The 26,841-nt window shown below is 44.5% G+C and overlaps 1 protein-coding gene across 1 annotated transcript in view; it reads right to left on the minus strand.

The window, feature by feature from the left end:
• LOC146059101 (uncharacterized) overlaps nucleotides 1-26,525 on the minus strand; it is a 44,585-nt gene extending 18,060 nt beyond the window's left edge. Inside the window, exon 1 of the mRNA XM_083171223.1 lies at nucleotides 26,471-26,525. Within this exon, the coding sequence (XP_083027349.1) occupies nucleotides 26,471-26,482 (12 nt within the window). The 5' untranslated portion in view covers nucleotides 26,483-26,525. The remainder of the gene's footprint in view (nucleotides 1-26,470) is intronic.
• Nucleotides 26,526-26,841: the final 316 nt, after the last annotated feature.

Below are 26,841 nucleotides of genomic sequence, written 5' to 3' on the forward strand. Positions count from 1 at the left end.
GGTGAAAGGCCACTGATTACGGTACACCTTTTAACATTGGGGTGCCTGTACGTCTTTACCTGTGGTGAAGGGAAACTGAGAATCATAATACTACACTAGGAGGCGCCCTTCTCACTCTTTTTTCTATATCTATATATATATATAGTATAGCTGTGGCGGCACTCTGACGGGCAATGCGGTCCCAAATAGGGATATTCAGTGAGACGCAGTGTAACAGCTGCGGTGCCTTCCTGCTTGAGCTCACAGCCGTGGGTCAAGGAAACATACGGATGTAGGGACGGCGGCACTCGCAGAAAGAAAAACACAAGGCAAGCTTGGTCTTTACCAACGTTTCGTGGCTGGCGTTGCCACTTTATCAAGGTGCCAAAGAACAAGTGTACAAGTGAGAAAACTTACTTAAATAGCCCTGGACTCGTTCGCGGCGCCCGGCGTCCGTCTCTGCAGCGTCTGATGATGACGTCATGCGTCCACGGCAACGCCGTGAGTCGCGAAGGAGACCATGTCACGTGATCTGTGAAATACATTAGAAATACAAAGTTACCATATAACATATTAGAACAATGTAACAACAAACATTTAAAACAAGACAGATTAAAATACAAAACCACAAGACAATAGCAGCAATGAGAAAAGCTACACAATAGTAGCGGTATAAATGCATGTAATTAAGGATGAGATGTGCGGCAAATATTAAACTGATACAAGTTTATAAAAAACAGCTCAAACCTAAATTTTCGTTCAAGCCGCGAGGTGCCAGTGTATCTAATATATAGATCCACCGGCTCTCTGCCCGCAGCAGCATAAGTGATCTGTCACCTCCTCTAGGTAGGGGAGGTATATGATCGATAATTCTGTATCTCAAAGAGGTCAGAGAATGTCTGGCCTCAACAAAATGTTTGCTGACGGGGTGTTCCCCATGTCCAGCAGCCAGGGCAAGCTTGATATTAGATCTGTGCGTGGTGGCTCTTTCTTTGAACGCCCTGTCGGTTTTACCGACATAGTGTCGGCCGCAGGGACAGCTCAAAAGGTACACCACATATTTGGTGTGACAGCTAACCCTATGTCTGATGTTGAATTTGCGCCCCGAATATGGATGATTAAATTTATCTCCCACCACCATGTAGCTACATGTGGTGCAGCCACAACATCGAAAGCAGCCAGGTTTCGGGGTTCCTAAGAAGGTAGAAGCTTTAGCAGGGGGGAAGCTGATGTTATTTCTGACAAGGTGGTCCTTTAGATTTTTGCCACGCTTGTAAGCACACATTACACTTTTGTTATGAAGACTGGGAAGGGCTGGATCACTCTCCACTATAGGCCAGTATTTTTTTGTAATCTTTTGTATAGATTGGCTCTTATTGTGGAAGGAGTTGACCCAAATTACTTTGTGGTCAGTTTTTTTATTCTTCAAGGAAGAAGCCAGAGCTTGATCACGAGTGAGTTTGAGTACCTTGGTTTTAGCCTTTAATAACTCTGTTAGGGCATACCCACGATGTCCAAATTTTTTAACCATTTCATTGAGAGCCACTTCCAGATCTGCAGGGTCGCTTGTAATACGGCGTACCCTGAGCATCTGTGAGAAAGGAAGACCCTTCTTTAAAGGGACAGGGTGGTGACTGGTCGCAAGTAAAGTGTTATTCCTGTCTGTGCTTTTAACATACAGGGATGTGCCAATCTGATTGTCAATAATTTTAATGGTGACATCCAAGTAATGGATTTCATTCGGATTCATGTCATAGGTGAATTTCACGGGCGACACAGTCAAATTGTGTCGATCCAAGATGGTGCGAAGTGCCTCTGCTCCACCCGCCCATAGGACCAACAGGTCATCTATGTAGCGGGTGTAAAGCAGTAAGCTACCAGCTGTTGAAGGATTGTTAATAAACAATTGTAAATCAATAGTATACATGAACGCGTTGGCCAGCGATGGAGCCACTGAGGACCCCATCGCGCAGCCCTGTTGCTGCAAAAAGAATTTGCCATTAAAGCAAAAATAATTGCGTTTAAGCGTCAATTTGAGCAAAGACAGAAAGAAAGGAATACTTGGACCCTTGTACAAAGGATTGTCCGTGATGAGACTGCACACGGCATCCAAACCAGCCTGGTGAGGAATGCACGTGTACAGGCTCACCACGTCAATAGTGCACAAAAGGCACTCATCAGGTAATGTACCAATGGCAGACAATTTGGACAATAACGTGTTGGTGTCCTTAAGGTACGATTCCATACCCTGGACACATGGTTGGAGAAAAGCGTCCAGGTACACAGACACACGCTGGTACAGGGACCCCCGGGCAGAGATGATAGGTCTCCCCGGGGGTTTGTCCAGGCTTTTGTGTATTTTGGGCAACAAATAAAGTAAAGGAATCACAGGGTGATCAGTGGTTAAAGCTTCTTTAGTATTAGATGAAATAATATCATTAGTGACCGCATCAGTCAGGATCAAGTCCAGCTCGGCCTTATATTGGACCGTTGGGTCCTTGGATAATGGGCAGTAAGTAGTAGTGTCCTGCAATTGGCGATTGGCTTCAGCCACATAATCCGACATGTTAAGGATGACCGTAGCCCCTCCTTTGTCCGCCGGTCGGATCGAGATGGAAGTGTCCGAACTTAAGGATTTCAACGCTTGCCATTCGGCTGCGGAAAAGTTGGAATGACTGGGAGAGGAGGTAGCAATGATGCTGGAGGTCTCTTTGTTAGTCATTCTTGCAAACGTCCTGATCGAAGGATTAATTGAGACGGGCTCAAAACTTGATTTCTTCTTCAGGCTGGGAGGGTAATGATCAGCTTGATTAGAACAGATCGTGGAAGGTGTCTTATTCTGAAAGAATTCACGTAGTTTCAGTTGTCTTATCAATTTGTATTGTTCCACTTTGATTGTAAAAGGGTCTGGCTTTGAAGTAGGCACGAAACTCAGACCCTTAGAGAGCACTTTGTGCTCAAGTGGAGTTAGAGAACGGTCTGACAAATTGAAAATTAACTCTTGGGGAACCTCTTGGGTTGAAACCTGGTTTTGTGGCCCCGACCTTTTCCACTGCCCCCCCCGGCGGGTAAACTTTCTGGGGCGTGTGGTGCCCGTTCCTTTGGACGTGCTCCTAAAGGGTTAGAACCGGAGCCTTGGGAAGATCTTTCAAAGTCGCTCGCAGAGGAATGTTCATCGCGTGATGAATCTGCATCTCTGCCTGGGCGTTGGTAACGGGTAAAGGGTCGCTTTTTGAAGGGGCGATTGGTGTGATCTCCCCCCGTAAGCCAAGGGTACACCTGATGTCGTGAATAGTCATTATCAACCTTGCTCTTTTTATTTTTCTTGTATTGAACAAGTTCCTTCTTATATTTGTCCAACTGTGTCGACAGTTTCTCGCACCAGTAAGTGGTGCTGTCAGCTGTCAGTATATTCTTGTTGGTAATTTCAAAGGCGTTGATTTTCTCCCGGATCACTGCCAGTTCACGTGAAACCTCCTCAATCACGGCAACCATTAAATCAAAAGAACATTTATTTAAAATAGAAGTCCATGTTTTGCAGAACTGGATGTTGTAGCGTCCCAAAGTGGGGACGTTCTTGACTCTAAAACCCCGTGGGATCTTTTTTTCTCTAACATAATCGGAGAGGGTGACTCCATGATAGTGAAAGTCAACCTCCCTCCTTTTTAAATTGAGCCAGTCATGGTAAAGTTGAATATTGTCCGGCGTTCCGCTTGCAGAAAACAGGTCATCTTTAAATAGTAAACGGTCATAATCCGTGTCGGAATAGCTGAACATAGCGCCATGGGACAGTTCTACCCGAGTTTGTGACGTCGACTCAGCGCTGCTGTGAGGGATAATGCCATCCATCCTGGTTAGACAATTCAGTCAAATAACCACAGTGTTCTGGATCTTGGGTTTTGAACAGGACAAACAGCCCAGTGGATAGTGATTAGTGAGTGGTGATCGCACCTGGTATAGGTGCGGGGTGCACGTGCAAACACAGTGTCCCAGAGTCCCAGGGGTTCAGCAGAAATGGAGAGCAGTAGGTGCCAGCCAGGTCCGGACAGGTCCAGATCACAATGTAGTATAGCTGTGGCGGCACTCTGACGGGCAATGCGGTCCCAAATAGGGATATTCAGTGAGACGCAGTGTAACAGCTGCGGTGCCTTCCTGCTTGAGCTCACAGCCGTGGGTCAAGGAAACATACGGATGTAGGGACGGCGGCACTCGCAGAAAGAAAAACACAAGGCAAGCTTGGTCTTTACCAACGTTTCGTGGCTGGCGTTGCCACTTTATCAAGGTGCCAAAGAACAAGTGTACAAGTGAGAAAACTTACTTAAATAGCCCTGGACTCGTTCGCGGCGCCCGGCGTCCGTCTCTGCAGCGTCTGATGATGACGTCATGCGTCCACGGCAACGCCGTGAGTCGCGAAGGAGACCATGTCACGTGATCTGTGAAATACATTAGAAATACAAAGTTACCATATAACATATTAGAACAATGTAACAACAAACATTTAAAACAAGACAGATTAAAATACAAAACCACAAGACAATAGCAGCAATGAGAAAAGCTACACAATAGTAGCGGTATAAATGCATGTAATTAAGGATGAGATGTGCGGCAAATATTAAACTGATACAAGTTTATAAAAAACAGCTCAAACCTAAATTTTCGTTCAAGCCGCGAGGTGCCAGTGTATCTAATATATAGATCCACCGGCTCTCTGCCCGCAGCAGCATAAGTGATCTGTCACCTCCTCTAGGTAGGGGAGGTATATGATCGATAATTCTGTATCTCAAAGAGGTCAGAGAATGTCTGGCCTCAACAAAATGTTTGCTGACGGGGTGTTCCCCATGTCCAGCAGCCAGGGCAAGCTTGATATTAGATCTGTGCGTGGTGGCTCTTTCTTTGAACGCCCTGTCGGTTTTACCGACATAGTGTCGGCCGCAGGGACAGCTCAAAAGGTACACCACATATTTGGTGTGACAGCTAACCCTATGTCTGATGTTGAATTTGCGCCCCGAATATGGATGATTAAATTTATCTCCCACCACCATGTAGCTACATGTGGTGCAGCCACAACATCGAAAGCAGCCAGGTTTCGGGGTTCCTAAGAAGGTAGAAGCTTTAGCAGGGGGGAAGCTGATGTTATTTCTGACAAGGTGGTCCTTTAGATTTTTGCCACGCTTGTAAGCACACATTACACTTTTGTTATGAAGACTGGGAAGGGCTGGATCACTCTCCACTATAGGCCAGTATTTTTTTGTAATCTTTTGTATAGATTGGCTCTTATTGTGGAAGGAGTTGACCCAAATTACTTTGTGGTCAGTTTTTTTATTCTTCAAGGAAGAAGCCAGAGCTTGATCACGAGTGAGTTTGAGTACCTTGGTTTTAGCCTTTAATAACTCTGTTAGGGCATACCCACGATGTCCAAATTTTTTAACCATTTCATTGAGAGCCACTTCCAGATCTGCAGGGTCGCTTGTAATACGGCGTACCCTGAGCATCTGTGAGAAAGGAAGACCCTTCTTTAAAGGGACAGGGTGGTGACTGGTCGCAAGTAAAGTGTTATTCCTGTCTGTGCTTTTAACATACAGGGATGTGCCAATCTGATTGTCAATAATTTTAATGGTGACATCCAAGTAATGGATTTCATTCGGATTCATGTCATAGGTGAATTTCACGGGCGACACAGTCAAATTGTGTCGATCCAAGATGGTGCGAAGTGCCTCTGCTCCACCCGCCCATAGGACCAACAGGTCATCTATGTAGCGGGTGTAAAGCAGTAAGCTACCAGCTGTTGAAGGATTGTTAATAAACAATTGTAAATCAATAGTATACATGAACGCGTTGGCCAGCGATGGAGCCACTGAGGACCCCATCGCGCAGCCCTGTTGCTGCAAAAAGAATTTGCCATTAAAGCAAAAATAATTGCGTTTAAGCGTCAATTTGAGCAAAGACAGAAAGAAAGGAATACTTGGACCCTTGTACAAAGGATTGTCCGTGATGAGACTGCACACGGCATCCAAACCAGCCTGGTGAGGAATGCACGTGTACAGGCTCACCACGTCAATAGTGCACAAAAGGCACTCATCAGGTAATGTACCAATGGCAGACAATTTGGACAATAACGTGTTGGTGTCCTTAAGGTACGATTCCATACCCTGGACACATGGTTGGAGAAAAGCGTCCAGGTACACAGACACACGCTGGTACAGGGACCCCCGGGCAGAGATGATAGGTCTCCCCGGGGGTTTGTCCAGGCTTTTGTGTATTTTGGGCAACAAATAAAGTAAAGGAATCACAGGGTGATCAGTGGTTAAAGCTTCTTTAGTATTAGATGAAATAATATCATTAGTGACCGCATCAGTCAGGATCAAGTCCAGCTCGGCCTTATATTGGACCGTTGGGTCCTTGGATAATGGGCAGTAAGTAGTAGTGTCCTGCAATTGGCGATTGGCTTCAGCCACATAATCCGACATGTTAAGGATGACCGTAGCCCCTCCTTTGTCCGCCGGTCGGATCGAGATGGAAGTGTCCGAACTTAAGGATTTCAACGCTTGCCATTCGGCTGCGGAAAAGTTGGAATGACTGGGAGAGGAGGTAGCAATGATGCTGGAGGTCTCTTTGTTAGTCATTCTTGCAAACGTCCTGATCGAAGGATTAATTGAGACGGGCTCAAAACTTGATTTCTTCTTCAGGCTGGGAGGGTAATGATCAGCTTGATTAGAACAGATCGTGGAAGGTGTCTTATTCTGAAAGAATTCACGTAGTTTCAGTTGTCTTATCAATTTGTATTGTTCCACTTTGATTGTAAAAGGGTCTGGCTTTGAAGTAGGCACGAAACTCAGACCCTTAGAGAGCACTTTGTGCTCAAGTGGAGTTAGAGAACGGTCTAGAGAACGGTGTGTCCGTCCCTTCAGACCGGAAATGCTCTAAAAACATCGTGAATAAGCATAACAATATAATTTCTTATATAGCGCTACTTTCCTAAAGCTATTACAGCTCACAAGCGGGTGGGGAATGTGCTTACAAGGTCCTAACAGTCGGTATAAGTGCTAGTCCGCCTTGCGTTCCACGCTCGTGGAACGCATGTACTTCCGCCCTCGTCTCGCCGGGATTGAACTGTTTCCGGCGTCTGAGACGTGCTGAGTGTGGTGACGCGTGCGCTCCATCTAAATGGAACGCAAACGTCGCTACCACACTTCCTGATTGTAATTAAAACTGGGATTCTTGCGTTCCATCTTAATGGAACGCAATGCGCTACCTCTGTGCTTCCTTATTATGTTGCAGGCAGCAAATGTGATCCCATATATATACACAATATAGAATACATAATACAAATACATTAAATACGAGTGCATCAAATATAAAAATATAAAAATATGGTTAACAATCAAAATACTGCATATCATAAAAATCATAAAAACCATTTCATCTCGAAGTCGAGATTTAATCCACCAGGATGTAAAGTGCCAAAATTGAATATGGTGCGCATTTCTGTTTGTGCTAAAACCTCTTCTACATTATTCTTACGCCATGTACCATTAACAAGCTGTATACCACAAAATAGGACAAGATGTTTTGGGTCACTATTGTGGCAGTCTTTAAAATGTGCAGATACATTATGTGTAATTAAACCTTTTTTAATATTCCGCACATGTTCTGCCATTCTATCCTTTAAACGTCTAGAGGTCCGCCCTATATACTGCTTATTGCAAGAACACTGCAGTAAATAGACGATATTCTTACTATGACAAGTAATAAACTGTTTGATGGAGAACTCTTTTCCAGTTTTTACCGCAGTGACTTTAGTAATTTTTGTTTGGTCACTTTTACAGTTTTTACACATAGTGCACGTACCACACCTGTGGAACCCCTCCGTTTTAATGGTACCCTTTTTCTCAGGTTGGTTTAGCGCACTACTAACAAGTTTGTTTTTGATGTTCTTGGCCCTGCGATATACAAATTTGGGTCTTATATCAAGAAATTCACTCAGGGTGGGATCATGAAGTAAAATATCCCAATGTTTCTTAATTACAAACTCCAATTTCTTATATTGACTGTTGTATTTGGTAATAAATGGAATATTTTTCGATGAAAAGTTTTTTGTTTGAGTGTCCATTGTCGACAGTGGGTCCTCTTGACTATCTGTTTGTTTCTTTAACATACGTTTTCTGTCATAGGTTTTGTATTTTTTAAAGGGGATTTCTACTTCTTCCAATGGATACCCTTTGTCGATAAATTGTTGTTTCAGAGTATCTCCTTGGGTTGTTTGGATCTCTCTATTTTTATAGAAGAGAATAAGATCAATACCCGTACGTATGTAAAACCTACCGATTGTAATTCTTTTATCCCCCATAATAGTAACCATCATAGAAATTGGCTGTCGTCAGTACCCAATAGCCAATTCTATAGAATCCGAAAAAACTGTTCTAAACATGAGGATTATATGACCCAAGGAGATACTCTGAAACAACAATTTATCGACAAAGGGTATCCATTGGAAGAAGTAGAAATCCCCTTTAAAAAATACAAAACCTATGACAGAAAACGTATGTTAAAGAAACAAACAGATAGTCAAGAGGACCCACTGTCGACAATGGACACTCAAACAAAAAACTTTTCATCGAAAAATATTCCATTTATTACCAAATACAACAGTCAATATAAGAAATTGGAGTTTGTAATTAAGAAACATTGGGATATTTTACTTCATGATCCCACCCTGAGTGAATTTCTTGATATAAGACCCAAATTTGTATATCGCAGGGCCAAGAACATCAAAAACAAACTTGTTAGTAGTGCGCTAAACCAACCTGAGAAAAAGGGTACCATTAAAACGGAGGGGTTCCACAGGTGTGGTACGTGCACTATGTGTAAAAACTGTAAAAGTGACCAAACAAAAATTACTAAAGTCACTGCGGTAAAAACTGGAAAAGAGTTCTCCATCAAACAGTTTATTACTTGTCATAGTAAGAATATCGTCTATTTACTGCAGTGTTCTTGCAATAAGCAGTATATAGGGCGGACCTCTAGACGTTTAAAGGATAGAATGGCAGAACATGTGCGGAATATTAAAAAAGGTTTAATTACACATAATGTATCTGCACATTTTAAAGACTGCCACAATAGTGACCCAAAACATCTTGTCCTATTTTGTGGTATACAGCTTGTTAATGGTACATGGCGTAAGAATAATGTAGAAGAGGTTTTAGCACAAACAGAAATGCGCACCATATTCAATTTTGGCACTTTACATCCTGGTGGATTAAATCTCGACTTCGAGATGAAATGGTTTTTATGATTTTTATGATATGCAGTATTTTGATTGTTAACCATATTTTTATATTTTTATATTTGATGCACTCGTATTTAATGTATTTGTATTATGTATTCTATATTGTGTATATATATGGGATCACATTTGCTGCCTGCAACATAATAAGGAAGCACAGAGGTAGCGCATTGCGTTCCATTAAGATGGAACGCAAGAATCCCAGTTTTAATTACAATCAGGAAGTGTGGTAGCGACGTTTGCGTTCCATTTAGATGGAGCGCACGCGTCACCACACTCAGCACGTCTCAGACGCCGGAAACAGTTCAATCCCGGCGAGACGAGGGCGGAAGTACATGCGTTCCACGAGCGTGGAACGCAAGGCGGACTAGCACTTATACCGACTGTTAGGACCTTGTAAGCACATTCCCCACCCGCTTGTGAGCTGTAATAGCTTTAGGAAAGTAGCGCTATATAAGAAATTATATTGTTATGCTTATTCACGATGTTTTTAGAGCATTTCCGGTCTGAAGGGACGGACACACCCCGGATGGGATGTCCTTCCACCCTTCAGGTATAAAAGGAGCGAGAGGAGTCATGCTAAGCACACCTTGATAAAGACAATAGTCGAAACGCGTTGGTGGCTTTTATTGGGGTAACTACATTGGTCAGGATCTGTTTTGGGTGAGTGTGTTCCGGTCACCTTATCCTCTGTATGGTCCTGTGTTTCAACTCCAATGTTTTTTGCCTTTTTAAATATTCCATTTTAAATAAATTGAGTTTGCCATTATTTGGAAGCATTTCTCCTTTTTTGGACCAAAGAATCACCAAAGATACCTTGATATGAGGAGTAACAGCAATCACAAGTAAGCAAAAACGTGAGCACCTGCTTGAAAATTTAAGGAAAAAGATACCTTTATGTATATGGCGATATTTTGTTATATGTAAGCACAGTGTAAGCAATTATTGCCTTTAGAACACAAGGGTGATCCCTATTCTAAAAATTATTTTACACACCCCATAGGAATACTGGGTATGTAATTTAACCATTGGGTAAAATCCATTTAGAATCTTTTCTCATTTGACACCCACTGATACCATTCCTCCGTGTTTATTTTTCATAAACTCGGTTGAGAGGAAGGAATAGGAGGAGAAGGTGGAAATGAGAAATTGGTGAAAGAAACCTTTATGTGTATGGCGACGTTTTATTTTATGTAAGCAAGTGTAAGCCGGAATTAATATCTTCCAAACACCACGGTGATCCCTTAAAGGAAATTTCGTCACACCCCAGAGCGGAATATTTCGGGACCCCGTTTGAAACAATCAGATTGTTTAGACTTGCTACATCATTATTCTTTTCATTTCTTTTCCATGACCTTGATGCGGGAAGAAAAATTGAAAAGAACGGAAATCTGAAAACTTTCTATATCATTCCTCTTGAAGAACATTGTAGAGGTAGTAAGAGCGCTGTTTTGAGAAAAGATATCATATTGTTTCTTCTGTACTTGTTTTAGAGGGTTTGGCGACCCACTACCCCTGATATCTCCACTTGATAGCTGCTCTAAGCGCAGTCCCAATTGTCATATATCCAACCAATGTCGGATTATGTGGCTGAAGCCAATCGCCAATTGCAGGACACTACTACTTACTGCCCATTATCCAAGGACCCAACGGTCCAATATAAGGCCGAGCTGGACTTGATCCTGACTGATGCGGTCACTAATGATATTATTTCATCTAATACTAAAGAAGCTTTAACCACTGATCACCCTGTGATTCCTTTACTTTATTTGTTGCCCAAAATACACAAAAGCCTGGACAAACCCCCGGGGAGACCTATCATCTCTGCCCGGGGGTCCCTGTACCAGCGTGTGTCTGTGTACCTGGACGCTTTTCTCCAACCATGTGTCCAGGGTATGGAATCGTACCTTAAGGACACCAACACGTTATTGTCCAAATTGTCTGCCATTGGTACATTACCTGATGAGTGCCTTTTGTGCACTATTGACGTGGTGAGCCTGTACACGTGCATTCCTCACCAGGCTGGTTTGGATGCCGTGTGCAGTCTCATCACGGACAATCCTTTGTACAAGGGTCCAAGTATTCCTTTCTTTCTGTCTTTGCTCAAATTGACGCTTAAACGCAATTATTTTTGCTTTAATGGCAAATTCTTTTTGCAGCAACAGGGCTGCGCGATGGGGTCCTCAGTGGCTCCATCGCTGGCCAACGCGTTCATGTATACTATTGATTTACAATTGTTTATTAACAATCCTTCAACAGCTGGTAGCTTACTGCTTTACACCCGCTACATAGATGACCTGTTGGTCCTATGGGCGGGTGGAGCAGAGGCACTTCGCACCATCTTGGATCGACACAATTTGACTGTGTCGCCCGTGAAATTCACCTATGACATGAATCCGAATGAAATCCATTACTTGGATGTCACCATTAAAATTATTGACAATCAGATTGGCACATCCCTGTATGTTAAAAGCACAGACAGGAATAACACTTTACTTGCGACCAGTCACCACCCTGTCCCTTTAAAGAAGGGTCTTCCTTTCTCACAGATGCTCAGGGTACGCCGTATTACAAGCGACCCTGCAGATCTGGAAGTGGCTCTCAATGAAATGGTTAAAAAATTTGGACATCGTGGGTATGCCCTAACAGAGTTATTAAAGGCTAAAACCAAGGTACTCAAACTCACTCGTGATCAAGCTCTGGCTTCTTCCTTGAAGAATAAAAAAACTGACCACAAAGTAATTTGGGTCAACTCCTTCCACAATAAGAGCCAATCTATACAAAAGATTACAAAAAAATACTGGCCTATAGTGGAGAGTGATCCAGCCCTTCCCAGTCTTCATAACAAAAGTGTAATGTGTGCTTACAAGCGTGGCAAAAATCTAAAGGACCACCTTGTCAGAAATAACATCAGCTTCCCCCCTGCTAAAGCTTCTACCTTCTTAGGAACCCCGAAACCTGGCTGCTTTCGATGTTGTGGCTGCACCACATGTAGCTACATGGTGGTGGGAGATAAATTTAATCATCCATATTCGGGGCGCAAATTCAACATCAGACATAGGGTTAGCTGTCACACCAAATATGTGGTGTACCTTTTGAGCTGTCCCTGCGGCCGACACTATGTCGGTAAAACCGACAGGGCGTTCAAAGAAAGAGCCACCACGCACAGATCTAATATCAAGCTTGCCCTGGCTGCTGGACATGGGGAACACCCCGTCAGCAAACATTTTGTTGAGGCCAGACATTCTCTGACCTCTTTGAGATACAGAATTATCGATCATATACCTCCCCTACCTAGAGGAGGTGACAGATCACTTATGCTGCTGCGGGCAGAGAGCCGGTGGATCTATATATTAGATACACTGGCACCTCGCGGCTTGAACGAAAATTTAGGTTTGAGCTGTTTTTTATAAACTTGTATCAGTTTAATATTTGCCGCACATCTCATCCTTAATTACATGCATTTATACCGCTACTATTGTGTAGCTTTTCTCATTGCTGCTATTGTCTTGTGGTTTTGTATTTTAATCTGTCTTGTTTTAAATGTTTGTTGTTACATTGTTCTAATATGTTATATGGTAACTTTGTATTTCTAATGTATTTCACAGATCACGTGACATGGTCTCCTTCGCGACTCACGGCGTTGCCGTGGACGCATGACGTCATCATCAGACGCTGCAGAGACGGACGCCGGGCGCCGCGAACGAGTCCAGGGCTATTTAAGTAAGTTTTCTCACTTGTACACTTGTTCTTTGGCACCTTGATAAAGTGGCAACGCCAGCCACGAAACGTTGGTAAAGACCAAGCTTGCCTTGTGTTTTTCTTTCTGCGAGTGCCGCCGTCCCTACATCCGTATATATATATATATATATATATATATACACAGAAATACTATCACTGCGCAAAACCTCAAAGGGAATATATATGTCTCCCATGTCGTGTGCAGCTTAACTCCAAGGGCAGTATTCAATGAGGCTGATTCGCCATGTTCTACGGCGACTTTGTGCTATTTTCGTGCTGTAAGGCGATTTTTTTACTAAAACGGTGAATCGCCCTATTCAATGACCAGATGGCGAATACATTTCAAGGTTATTATCGTCATGCTTCACCGAGTAGCAATCACTATCTTTTTATGGTGAAGTGGAATGTGAACTTTTAAAATAAAGTGTTTTGTTTTTACATTTGGTGAATATATGAATATATATTTAATTAAAAAAATATATATATATATATTTTTTTTTACACAGAGCAGCCAGCAGGGGGCCGGGAGCCGAGACGCTCATTAGATATTCATATATTCACTGCACCCGATCATTACATATGCACGATCAGGTGCAGTGAATACCTGCTCCCCTGCTGGCTATCCCAGGGGGCAGCCTGTGCTGCCTGGCTCCCGGGGAGCCCACTTCCCCCCCACAAACGTTCTGGGGCAGGCAGGGAGACTGCCATCTCCATGCCTGCCGCCGTCCTCAGGCTCCCTGCGGCGTCCGCCGCAGGAGTTAAAAATCGCCGGTCAGGGGCAGCGAGCCCCTGACTCGTTGAATACTGGGGCCAGCGAGGCTCCGGAACGCGGCGGGCAGTGGCGACTGTGCAGCGAATCCTAAACAGGATTTGCTGCACGTCGTCAATATTTTTATTGAATACTGTCCCAAGACTCTACCAGGGTCCAATGTAGTACTTGTATGCAAAAGAAGGAGAAGCGCACCATGAGCAAAGTAAAATACAGTTCCTTTACTAAAAATATATGCTCACATACATATGGGTTATGGTATAACAGCTTGCCAAGCTTGGAGTGAAACTGGAACGGCCGGGTTCACAAGACACGGTTTGGAGAGATCCTCTGTCTCAACAGCCTCTCATGCTGTATATTCGCCAGTCTCCACTTTCCGTCTCCGATCACTCACTCAGGGTGACGTCGCTGCGTCCACTGTATAGGCCACGCCCAACGTGTTTCGTACAGGGACTTCGTCAGGGGGTGTGTCCAGTCCCATATCTAGCAGTCTTATAAAGCCAGCTATTGAATCAGCTGTGACTTGTAATTAGCCGGCTTTATAAGACTGCTAGATATGGGACTGGACACACCCCCTGACGAAGTCCCTGTACGAAACACGTTGGGCGTGGTCTATACGGTGGACGCAGTGACGTCACCCTGAGTGAGTGATCGGAGACCGAAAGTGTAGACCGGCGAATATACAGCGTGAGAGGCTGTTGAGACGGAGGATCTCTCCAAACCGTGTCTTGTGAACCCGGCCATTCCAGTTTCACTCCAAGCTTGGCAAGCTGTTATACCATAACATAATATGTATGTGAGCATATATTTTCAGTAAAGGAACTGTATTTTACTTTGCTCATGGTGCGCTTCTCCTTCTTTTGCATATATATATATATATATATATATATATATATATACACACATACAGAGTACCACAACACTCGCTATCCCTGCGAATGGGGTGCAAGCAGCACTCGCCAATCCCAGGTTGGGGTGAAGTGGCCTGTGACCACATGCTCTAATAAATACAAATACAGGGACTCAACACTCTCCATAATGAACTAACTCACCTTAGTATACAATTAATCAAATAAATAATGGGGTTTTAGTTCATAAATTGATCAATGCATTTAAGCTTGCAGCCCATCGCCAAGGGACCCAATTTCACTGCAAGTCCTACACTAACAATAATCTCTCAAGAGCCTGCCAACTGCTGACACATCATAGCTAAAGTGGACATGTTTTTTTTCCTGGTTTAAAGCTCACCTGCCAAGTGCATTATGGCTATTAAAGATGAGGCAGTCACCTAACACAACACCTGACTTAGAATTAAAGAATTCACTAAGGAAAAAACACATGTCCACTTTAGCTATGATGTGTCAGCAGTTGGCAGGCTCTTGAGAGATTATTGTTAGTGCAGGACTTGCAGTGAAATGGGGTCCCTTGGCGATGGGCTGCAAGCTTAAATGCATTGATCAATTCATGAACTAAAACCCCATTATTTATTTGATTAATTGTATACTAAGGTGAGTTAGTTCATTATGGAGAGTGTTGAGTCCCTGTATTTGTATATATATATTTTTTTTTCCTTTTTAAATCATGTGGTTTTACTATTTTATTTGCCATTCCTATAATACTCTGACTGTACCCACCGTGTCCATATTTTATCAAATTTGCAAGTGTTATTTCTTTTGTAATGTATATATATATTTTTCGTGTTCTATCGTGCAGTTAACTAATTTGACCCACCGTTCCTCTTCTGGTCCGTCATGTGCCATCCATTTCCTGCCAATCACCACTTTAGCCAGTGTTATTAATTTTTCAAACAGTTGATTGTTTAAATCCCCTTCCCTAACATCATATTTGATACCTAATAAACATGATTTTTCATTAAAATTCCACTCTACTATCCCAATTCTCTTTAGTATGTTGCCTATCTTAACCCAAAACCTCTAAACTCTATCACATTGCCAGATTAGGTGGAAGAATGTTCCCTGATTTCTCCGACATTTAGGACATAAATCACCTTTATCTTGGTCAAATTTACATATTTTAACAGGGGTAACATATACTCTATGTAAGATATATAGATGGATCTGTTTGAACCTGATAGATTCCGTAGCCCTCGTTGAAGATGCCAACGCGGCTTTCCACTCTTGGTCATTTAGCTCCCCCAGGTCCAGCTCCCACTCTTGTTTAAGTTTTTCTATTTGTGGATTCTTAATTTCACTTACTAATATTTTATATCTTTCTGCCACTTTTATATTTTTCCCTTTATCTAACAGTTTCTTGACTGGGGAATCTGCAATTTCCACTTTCCACCATATCTTTTATTCAGCCTGTTTCTTAATTGCAGATACCGAAAGAAAAACCCTCTTGGCAACTTATATTCTTCTTCTAGTTGTTTCTATGTTTTCAATATCCCTGATTGATATACTTGACCAATGCTTTCCAGTCCTAACTTTTCTTCCCTCCTTTACCACCATCCCACCATATAGGTATTTCAGGGTCTAAACAATTATTTTCCATTAATTTATTCACACTTACCCATATCATTTTTGCTTGTTTAATTAAAGGGTTGTCTGTTCTTTTTGGGTTACCTACTATAATAGCTTGTCTGGGAGTCATATTACCATACTCTTATGTCACTAGTTTGTTCACCTGGACCTCGCTTCTCCCCACTATCCATTTTTGGATGTGGGTTAACTGTGCAGCCATATAATATAGACGAAAGTTTGGTAGTCCCAGACGTCCTTATTTTTTTGATCTTATTAATGTATCCCTTTTTATCCTTGCCCTTTTTCCTTCCCATACCAGCGATGTTGTAATACTATCTAATCTCTTAAATATACTTGGTGTTATATGTAATGGTGCATTCTGGAGGACATACAGGAATTTTGGTAGTATCACCATTTTTATCAGATGTATTCTTCCTGTTACCATAAGTGGTAACCTAGACCAAGTACGGACCTTATCTTGATAGAATTTTATGAGTGTTCCATATTTAGTTTTACAAATTCCTCCACTTTATTGGTTACTCTGTTCCCAGGTATCTTGTATCATCCACCCATCTCAGCGGGGCCCTGTTATTTCCCTGTTCCATGCTATTTCCCCTTAAGGGAATTACATTAGACTTCTCCCAGTTTATTCTTAATCCGGAATAATTTCCAAAGATTTTAACTATTTTTAATACCACTGGCAGTTCGACTACATGGTCATCCAAATATATCAGCATATCGTCTGCGTACATTGGGTCGTTCTCCAGACACAAGTTAAGGGTTCAATAGCCAAGTTGAACAAGGCAGGGGACAATGCACAGTCCTGTCTTGTCCCTCTTGTCAATTCAAAAGATTCTGTAACATACCCATTTATTTGGACTCTTGCCCTAGGTGCCCTGTACAACAATTTGATCCAGCTGATATACTTAGGACCAAATCTGAACCTTTCCAGGGCCACCCACAAGTATGTCCACTCTATACAACAATATGCTTTTGTGACAGTGCCCCTGTAACAGTGTGGTGCAAGATGGCGTACCTGATTCTGGACTTGACGGCTTCGGCAGCTTCGGACCTCTTCTCTGGAAGAATTTGTGGCAGGGAATGGCACAACCCAAGGAGACCCACAAAAGCAATACCACTAACAGTTAGCAGCGACAGTAATTTATTTTACTAAAAACACACTCATTGGTCGCTGTAAAGTTTCAATAGCAAATAACAATAAGAAATACTCAGCATAATAACATTCACCATAAAGCATCAAATAAAACAACAATCACTCAGTATGCTAACCTCAAATAGTCTATGACGGTTCTAACTGACATCCGCCAGGTGATGCTTCTTATTTCTATCTATCTTCACTCTCTAATCGGCAATCCATTTCAACACTTCACAGAACTTAATGCAAATTATTAGCAATAAACAATATACTCTGTCACGGATAACCAGTCACTGCTCAAAACAATGGTCCCTCGTCGACAGGTCCTCACATGTATACAGTCCCTATAATAGTGTGCACACTAATGTAAGACAGTCCTCTGAACACATGGGCAGGCAGATTACCTTGGGGCAACCTCCTGTTGGTAGCTGCAAAACAGGCTGCAGACATAGCCTCAGTACATGGCTGGCTTTTACAGTGAGAGTCTCACAGGTGCTGTCCCCGCTCTGGCTCTAGGGGTTCCCCTATTCTTGACAAGCAGCTAATGCTGTGGCTTGAAGCAACAACCCCTCTCTGTATGTGGGTTGTAAACAGGTGATATGGGATGACCCTCCTGGGTATTACAAGGGTGCACTGCAGATGCTGCCACAGGGAGACTGAATCAGTACCTTGGGTGTTGCTGGTTCCTCTGCTGGCTGGGTGCTCCAGTGTGCTCTCTCTCTCTCTCTCTCTGTCTTCCTGTTTCTTCTCACACTTGGGACAGCAGCCTTCTTCACCTTGCTCTTACACTCCTTTACTCTCTGACACTTGGTTCTGCAGCTCCACACTGATGCTGTATTTCACAGGGCTTTCTCTTCTCTCCTCTCTGCACACTTGTCTCTCTCACACTGCTGCTGGGATCACCTCTGACCTCCCAGCTTCCTGTCACACGTAGAGGGGAGCTGGGACACTAGCTGAGTCTGTTTACCCCTCATAGCCCTGCAGCTTCCACAAGCAAAGGAGGTTTTCTTCTGAACAGCTTTGACAATTAAAATCTCTTTGGGGGCACAAGAGTACACCAGTGGTGGACTGCCACACACCTCCCTGCTGGAAATTTGCCTGTCCGCAGGCAACTTAACCAGAGGCAATAAGTCCCGGACAAAGTCCTGTCAATAAACATGTCAATGGCAAACAAAACAATTGCAAACTGTTCTTCCTTACCTTTCACACAAATACACATGACAAATTACTCCCTATCATCTGATATCTAATGTGGGCTCCCCGGGTCAACCATCCCTCCGCCACAGGTCTCCCATCCCTCTGCGGTCCAGGTGCTTCATCGACGTCCATGGATGGCGCCCACTCTCACGGCATACGACCGGCACTTAAGCACGTCTCGCCTCTCGATCTTGCCTCTTGGATCGCAGAATCGCCTGCTGTATCTGGAAGGCAAATTCTTCCCCGGAGATGGTCGTGTACTCGCCGTCCTTTACAGGCTTCCCATTGATGAAACAGGTCTCGGCCTTCTCATCTCTCTCTGCTGTTTCTATCTTGGCCTTGGGTTCAGGCAACGGTATAGCTGGTTCCACTTCTGATGGCTCCACGGTCTCTGTCACGGCCATATGGACCACAATTTCGGGGTTTCTCTCCGGTTCAGCCATTCTGACATTTCTTGGCCCTAGGTTCGCCGCTCGGTAACCGGCATCATCCATCCTGGGCACATACTCCCGTGTCTGTTCTGGAAGTTGAGGCCTGGTTGCTTCTTGCCAGTTCTGATGGACTGCCTCACTCCGCACGACCGGTTTCTTGCTTGACCTCGTGATGTCAGGTTCTGGTGGGCGGGGCATCTGTCCTGGTCGAGGAGGGTTGGCATTAAATCGGTCACTCTTGCCATTTACTTCCCTCAGTTCAGCTCTACTTCCGCTGTGGCTGTACTCTTGCTGGTAGTACGGTTGGGGCTCTCTATGACTTGGATAGTGTGCTGGGGTGCGTCTGTTACGTAGCACCGGTGTTCCATTCGGTCCAGTCATGTTGGCGGCCTTGGTGCCTTTCTTCCCGCTTGTCAATTCGAATTCTACGGCCTCACCGTTGCTCAGGCTCCGGAAGCTATTTTGGGGATCGGCATGCTGGATGGCGGTATAGTGCACATACACGCTACGGCCGGTATCTGCGCGTTTAATGAAGCCATACCCTCGTGGTACATCAAACCACAGGACACGACCTGCAATTCTTCTTGGGCTGGCTCGTGGTCCACCCCTCGACCATATCACACCGGATGCTCTTGCCGTGTTCTGAAACACTGCCGGTGGACCGCCTCTCCCGTGTCTTCTCGTGGTCTGTGGGCACACAGTGACCTGGTCGGTGGGTCGTCGCTCCGACCTCCATCGGGGATTCAGCTGGTGTCTGTACCTTCTTTCAAGTTCACGTCGCCATCTTCTATATTCATCTTCCTCCCGTTCTCAACGCATTTCACGGATTATCTTAGTCGCCTCTTTGAGTTGTTCTATGATGGTTTCGATAGCGTCCGCACCTACTTGGGGTGGTGGATTGGCGGTTCTCCGCATCTTTTCAGGTGCTGCATATTGCGATCGCCACATCTCGTTGTTCACAGGGGTCTTTTGCAATCCTGTTCGTAGACGCCAAGTGTGACAGTGCCCCTGTAACAGTGTGGTGCAAGATGGCGTACCTGATTCTGGACTTGACGGCTTCGGCAGCTTCGGACCTCTTCTCTGGAAGAATTTGTGGCAGGGAATGGCACAACCCAAGGAGACCCACAAAAGCAATACCACTAACAGTTAGCAGCTACAGTAATTTATTTTACTAAGTAAGTAAGTAAGTTTTATTTATATAGCGCACTTTCTCCAACAGGACTCAAGGCGCTTTACAGACAATAAAAATAACAATGCACATACTGCAATACAAAGGGTTATCAGTACAAGGAACAGGCAACAATGGCAGTACAAATGTACATCACACATACAGATATGCACAAGACGCATTCTAATAAGGGACACGGACATGGGGAACATATTTACCGAGCTGTGCAGTACCCAGGCAGCCATTCAGCGGCGCCACATGGTGATTGCACAGCCAGTAACAGTACTGATATATATAAACTAGATGTACTCTAATGAGGAGCACAGACATGGGGACCATATAATTACTGAGCTGTGCAGCACCCAGTCAGCCAATCAGCGGCGCCACATGGTGATTGCACAGCCAGCTAGGTAGCCAGTAACAGTACTGATATATATACTAGATGTACTCTAATGAGGGTCACAGACATGGGGAACATATCATTACTGAGCTGTGCAGCACCCAGGCAGCCAATCAGCGGCGCCACATGGTGATTGCACCAGCCAGTACTGTACATATAGAACACAAAAGAACAGTACAGGGTACACAGAACTAGTCATAACACAATTAAAGCACAATTCTTAGTACACAATACAGCTGAGATATAAGGAAGTGAATGAGAATAGATGCAGGTATAGATTGTAGATGAGTAAGAGAGCTGTAGTTGAAATACAAGAAGAGTGCAGTGAGAACAGGAGGGAGGAGGGCCCTGCTCTAAGGAGCTTACAATCTGGAGGGAGGGGGAGACATACAGGTGACATGAGGTGCAGGTAAGGAAACCTGAGGCAAGAAGTGAGCATGGCAGGACACGAGGTAGCAGGTAAAGAGAATGGACAAAGTAGTCCTCTCTCTCCTCCTATCCTCCTCTTCCCCCTCCACCTGCACCCTTGACCCCTAATAGCTTTGCACCGTGGGCCATGCCACAGCACACCCTGCCAGGGGCAGAAAGCATGCAGAGTGAATAGGGAATGCACAGGATTGAGGAACCATGGCTCTGGTACATAGAATTGTTCAGTATGAAGTTCATTGTCCTGGCTGTGCAGACTGTAGGTGATACTAAAAACACACTCATTGGTCGCTGTAAAGTTTCAATAGCAAATAACAATAAGAAATACTCAGCATAATAACATTCACCATAAAGCATCAAATAAAACAACAATCACTCAGTATGCTAACCTCAAATAGTCTATGGCGGTTCTAACTGACATCCGCCAGGTTCTTCTTATTTCTATCTATCTTCACTCTCTAATCGGCAATCCATTTCAACACTTCACAGAACTTAATGCAAATTATTAGCAATAAACAATATACTCTGTCACGGATAACCAGTCACTGCTCAAAACAATGGTCCCTCGTCGACAGGTCCTCACATGTATACAGTCCCTATAATAGTGTGCACACTAATGTAAGACAGTCCTCTGAACACATGGGCAGGCAGATTACCTTGGGGCAACCTCCTGTTGGTAGCTGCAAAACAGGCTGCAGACATAGCCTCAGTACATGGCTGGCTTTTACAGTGAGAGTCTCACAGGTGCTGTCCCCGCTCTGGCTCTAGGGGTTCCCCTATTCTTGACAAGCAGCTAATGCTGTGGCTTGAAGCAACAACCCCTCTCTGTATGTGGGTTGTAAACAGGTGATATGGGATGACCCTCCTGGGTATTACAAGGGTGCACTGCAGATGCTGCCACAGGGAGACTGAATCAGTACCTTGGGTGTTGCTGGTTCCTCTGCTGGCTGGGTGATCCAGTGTGCTCTCTCTCTCTCTCTCTCTCTCTCTCTCTCTCTCTGTCTTCCTGTTTCTTCTCACACTTGGGACAGCAGCCTTCTTCACCTTCCTCTTACACTCCTTTACTCTCTGACACTGGGTTCTGCAGCTCCACACTGATGCTGTATTTCACAGGGCTTTCTCTTCTCTCCTCTCTGCACACTTGTCTCTCTCACACTGCTGCTGGGATCACCTCTGACCTCCCAGCTTCCTGTCACACGTAGAGGGGAGCTGGGACACTAGCTGAGTCTGTTAACCCCTCATAGCCCTGCAGCTTCCACAAGCAAAGGAGGTTTTCTTCTGAACAGCTTTGACAATTAAAATCTCTTTGGGGGCACAAGAGTACACCAGTGGTGGACTGCCACACTTTTGCTGCATCTAATGATGCTACTGCCTTTACATTGTCTTGTTCATATTTTATTTGCATATTTGTATACAGTCTTCTAATATTTTCCCCCGTGCTCTTACCCTTGTGGAACCCCGTTTGGTCCGGGTGGATGATACTATTAATTGCCTTCTCGGTTCTCTGGGCCAATACTTTTGCCAATATTTTGGAATCTACATTAATTAGTGAAATCGGTCTATATGATTCTGGTTTGCCTGGATCTTTATCCTCTTTAGGTATTACGACTATTAGTGCTTCATCCATAGACTCAGGTAATCTACCCTTTATCAAGCTGTTATTAAACAGCTCAGTTAATCAAGGTGCTATTTTTTCCTTATACTTTTTAAATAATTCTGCCGGTATACCGACACATCCTGGTGCTTTATTCGCTGGTAGTTGATTGATCAGGCTTATTACTTCTTCCTCAGATATAGATTTTTCCATTATTTCATACTGCTCCTTATTTATCATTGGCAGCTGTATCCTGTCTAGGTATTGTTTGATTTCCTCTGTCCCATATTCTAGTTTGGATGTATATAATTTTTTATAATACTTAGCAAATATCTGTGTAATTACTGGAGTAGTATCATCCCTCACCCCCTGTACTGACTCCATCTGTACAATGTGATTCTTGGGTAACAAGTTTTTTACCAACTGGGCCATATAACTCCCAGGTCTATCATCATTTAAATATTTGCAGTGTGCTAAGAACCCCTGTTGTCTCACTGCTTCTTCCCTTAACATATTTGTCCATACTTTATTTGCTTGTACCCAGGCCTCTTTAGCTTGTTCTGTTCTTTCTAGCCAAAATTTATTCTCCAGTATCTTATTCTTCTGCTTCCTCTTTTCTTTCCCTAGTACTTTTTTATTTGCGCTATCCTTTAAATCAATGAACCCCTTATGACTGCTTTCCCAGCATCCCACACTATGATCTGAGGTGCTGATTCCATATTTTTATTAAAGTATTCCTCCCATTGCTGTACTAATTCAATTCCTGCACCCATTTGTTCTAGCCATGCTGGATGACACTTCAACATTCTACAGCCCTTCCCATCCAGTTGTTTTATTTGTACCAGTATAGGGGCGTGATCTGATATACCATGAGGTAAGTATTCAATTTTTTCTATTTTGGGAAACATTCTATCATCCACAAATACCATATCTATACGTGACAGCGCCTCCAGGGACCTTGCATAACACGAGTATGCCTGCCTCAAGGTGTTTCTCCCGCCACACTTCTCTCCATCCGATATCTCGAATAAACTTATCGAATCCCTTATTACACGCTCTTACTACACCCCCTACTCGACTCCACTGATCCATGCAGGGGTCCATCACGTTATTGACGTCTCCTAGACACACTGGGGGAAATTTACTAAAGGAAATTTGTAAAAAATAGGTGTATTTGTATCCAGAAATATACTTATTTTTGACATTTACTATCCCGAAAATACGGCATTCCTTTAGTAAATTTCCCCCACTACTTCTGCCCCATTAGATCTTGCTATAAATTCAGTTGCTGGTTCTAATACCTCATATTGGAATGGAGGAGATATGTACACACCCAAGAGCCACACATCCATCTTATACAGTGGTGCAAGTAGGAAAACTGACTTAGTGGTACTGTGCGCGAAAAATGGGCGTGGTCAGGGGCGTGGTCATATGACACTAGGGGGAGTGGCTAGAATATTGCACGCCGAAGGCACATGGCCAAAATTCACACAGTAATGCCTGTTACGCGTCACACACCCAATACATATGACCCATGCCATAATGCCCATTACACATTATGCCCCACACCATAATGCTCATTACACCGCACAACTGATTACTAATATGCCCCCACAGTGCCAGATATCATATGCGCCACACTTATGCCCCCACAGTGCCAGATATCATATGCCCCCAGTGCCAGATATCATATGCCCCCAGTGCCAGATATCATATTCCCCCAGTGCCAGATATCATGTGCCCCACAGTTCAACACATATGCCCCACAGTGCCAGATATCATATGCCCCCACAGTGCCAGATGTCATATGCCCCCACAGTGCAACACATATGCCCCCAGTGCCAGATGTCATATGCCCCACAGTGCCAGATGTCATATGCCCCCAGTGCCAGATGTCATATGCCCCACAGTGCCAGATGTCATATGCCCCACAGTGCCAGATGTCATATGCCCCACAGTGCCAGATGTCATATGCCCCACAGTGCCAGATGTCATATGCCCCCACAGTGCAACACATATGCCCCCAGTGCCAGATGTCATATGCCCCACAGTGCCAGATGTCATATGCCCCACAGTGCCAGATGTCATGTGCACCACAGTGCCAGATGTCATGTGCCCCACAGTGCCAGATGTCATATGCCCCACAGTGCCAGATGCCATATGCCCCACAGTGCCAGATGCCATATGCCCCACAGTGCCAGATGCCATATGCCCCACAGTGCAACACATATGCCCCAGTGCCAGATATCATTACTTACATAGCCAAGCCTGGGAAATGTAAAATACATGTATATTTCTGGGCATGCTTACTGCTGGCAAAGTAACAGTCTGTTACTTTGCCAGCAGTAAGCAAGCCCAGAAATATACATGTAACTAACAGTGCCATCTAGAAACATGATGGAAACATAAGCTAGCAGCAGCGCAGCCATACTTACAATATAGTAATACACACTCCGGAGGCCGCTCCACTACATCTCAGGCGGCCTCCCGTTTGCTGCGTCACAGACACACACAGAGACTACAGAGGAGTCCCGCCGGCACCAAGTGGTCTGGCCGCGGCGACGTCCTCTGAAGATTTTAAGCGCTGCTGCGGCACGCAGGACGCGCCGGCACAATTACGTCATTGTGTAGTTTATTTATGGCGGTACGGGGTACCGGCGGTTTATGATATAGCGGTACGCCGTACCACCCCGTACCGCCTCAATTGCACCCCTGATCTTATATATCTGACACTCTAAAATACATATCTTCCATTCTTATCTATTTCTTTTCTCTTACATTGGAATGGTATGTTCTTAGGTATTAAAATTTAAATCCCCCTTGAGGCATTTGTAAAACTAGAGTGGAACATTGATCCAACCCATGCCTTTTTTAATGCCATCACCTTAACCTTATTTAAATGTGTCTCCCTCAAACATACCACTTGTGCTCCATATTTCTTAACTTGATTCATTACCGTAGTTCGCTTTATTTTATCATTAAGCCTGCGAACATTCCAGTATAAACATTTCACCATAATATATGCTCTATTCTTAATTTGTGACTTCCCCATCTTGATTTAATTTTAACACATGTACCCCTATAACTACACCTAACTCCAAGCACACTTTTGTTACTGATGTTCAGAGAAGACAAGGTGATTCTCCACATTTCAGGTAGGTTCCTTTTGTTTTCCACATATAACTCCTTTTTTTATACTTGTGATTCTTAAGGCCCCCATACACTATGCGATTTTCGCCGTCGGAATCCCGACTGCACAGCGTGGGGAGCGCAATGAAGCCCATTGCGGGCACGGTGGCGAGCTGTGCTCGCCACCTATTTTATTCTCCCTCTATGGGGGTCGTGGACCCCCACAAGGGAGCAGTCGGGATTCCGACGTCGGAGTACTGACTGTCGGAATCCCGACTGTCGGGGAGCCGTCCGGCACCCGGAGGAAGGCAGATACTGGGCAGGGAGGGTGTGGGAAAGATGATGGGCAGCGAGAGAGATGGTGAACAAGAGGGACAGGTGCTGGGCAGGGAGAGGGGGCAGATACAGGGCAGGATGAGGGGGAGAGGTGGTGGGCATGGAGATGGGGCAGATACAGGGCAGGTAGAGGGGGACAGATGATGGACAGGGAGAGGAAGGCAGATCCTGAGAATAGAGGGGGTGGGACAGATGATGGACAGGGAGAGGAAGGCAGATCCTGAGAATAGAGGGGGTGGGACAGATGATGGACAGGGAGAGGAAGGCAGATCCTGATAATACAGGGGGTGGGACAGATGATGGGCAGAGATAGAAAGAAAGGAAGATGGAGAATCTGCAGGGAGAGGCAGGAGCTACAGAGAAGGCAGAGTGTATACTTACAGATGAAGCCATGGCATGCTGTGAGATCCATTCCTTGGTGTTTCAGGGATCAAAGGAGCATGTGATATGCTCCTCCAATCAGGGGCTCCTTTAATCAGCATGTGCCAAGCTCCTCCAATCAGAGCTCGGCACATGCTGTCCTGACTCCTGACCCATGATGCTAATGAGGGGTGGGTCTCTGCACCACAGTGAGGGAGGTGCAGGTCAGGGACTTCCCCTGCTGCTACTTTCTACATCAGCTGAGAATTCGATGTAAGTCCTGCAGCTGCACACAGTGGTAGAGTCGCAGAGCAGGCAGAGCACAGCGCCTACATAGTCTGGCGCCTCCCTGCTTTGCAGGCTCTGCAGAGTGGGCAGCGCCGGCCCTGCTC

Source organism: Crinia signifera, chromosome 2, assembly GCF_055691185.1.
Source record: "Crinia signifera chromosome 2, ASM5569118v1, whole genome shotgun sequence".
In the NCBI taxonomy this organism is placed as follows: Eukaryota; Metazoa; Chordata; class Amphibia; order Anura; family Myobatrachidae; genus Crinia; species Crinia signifera.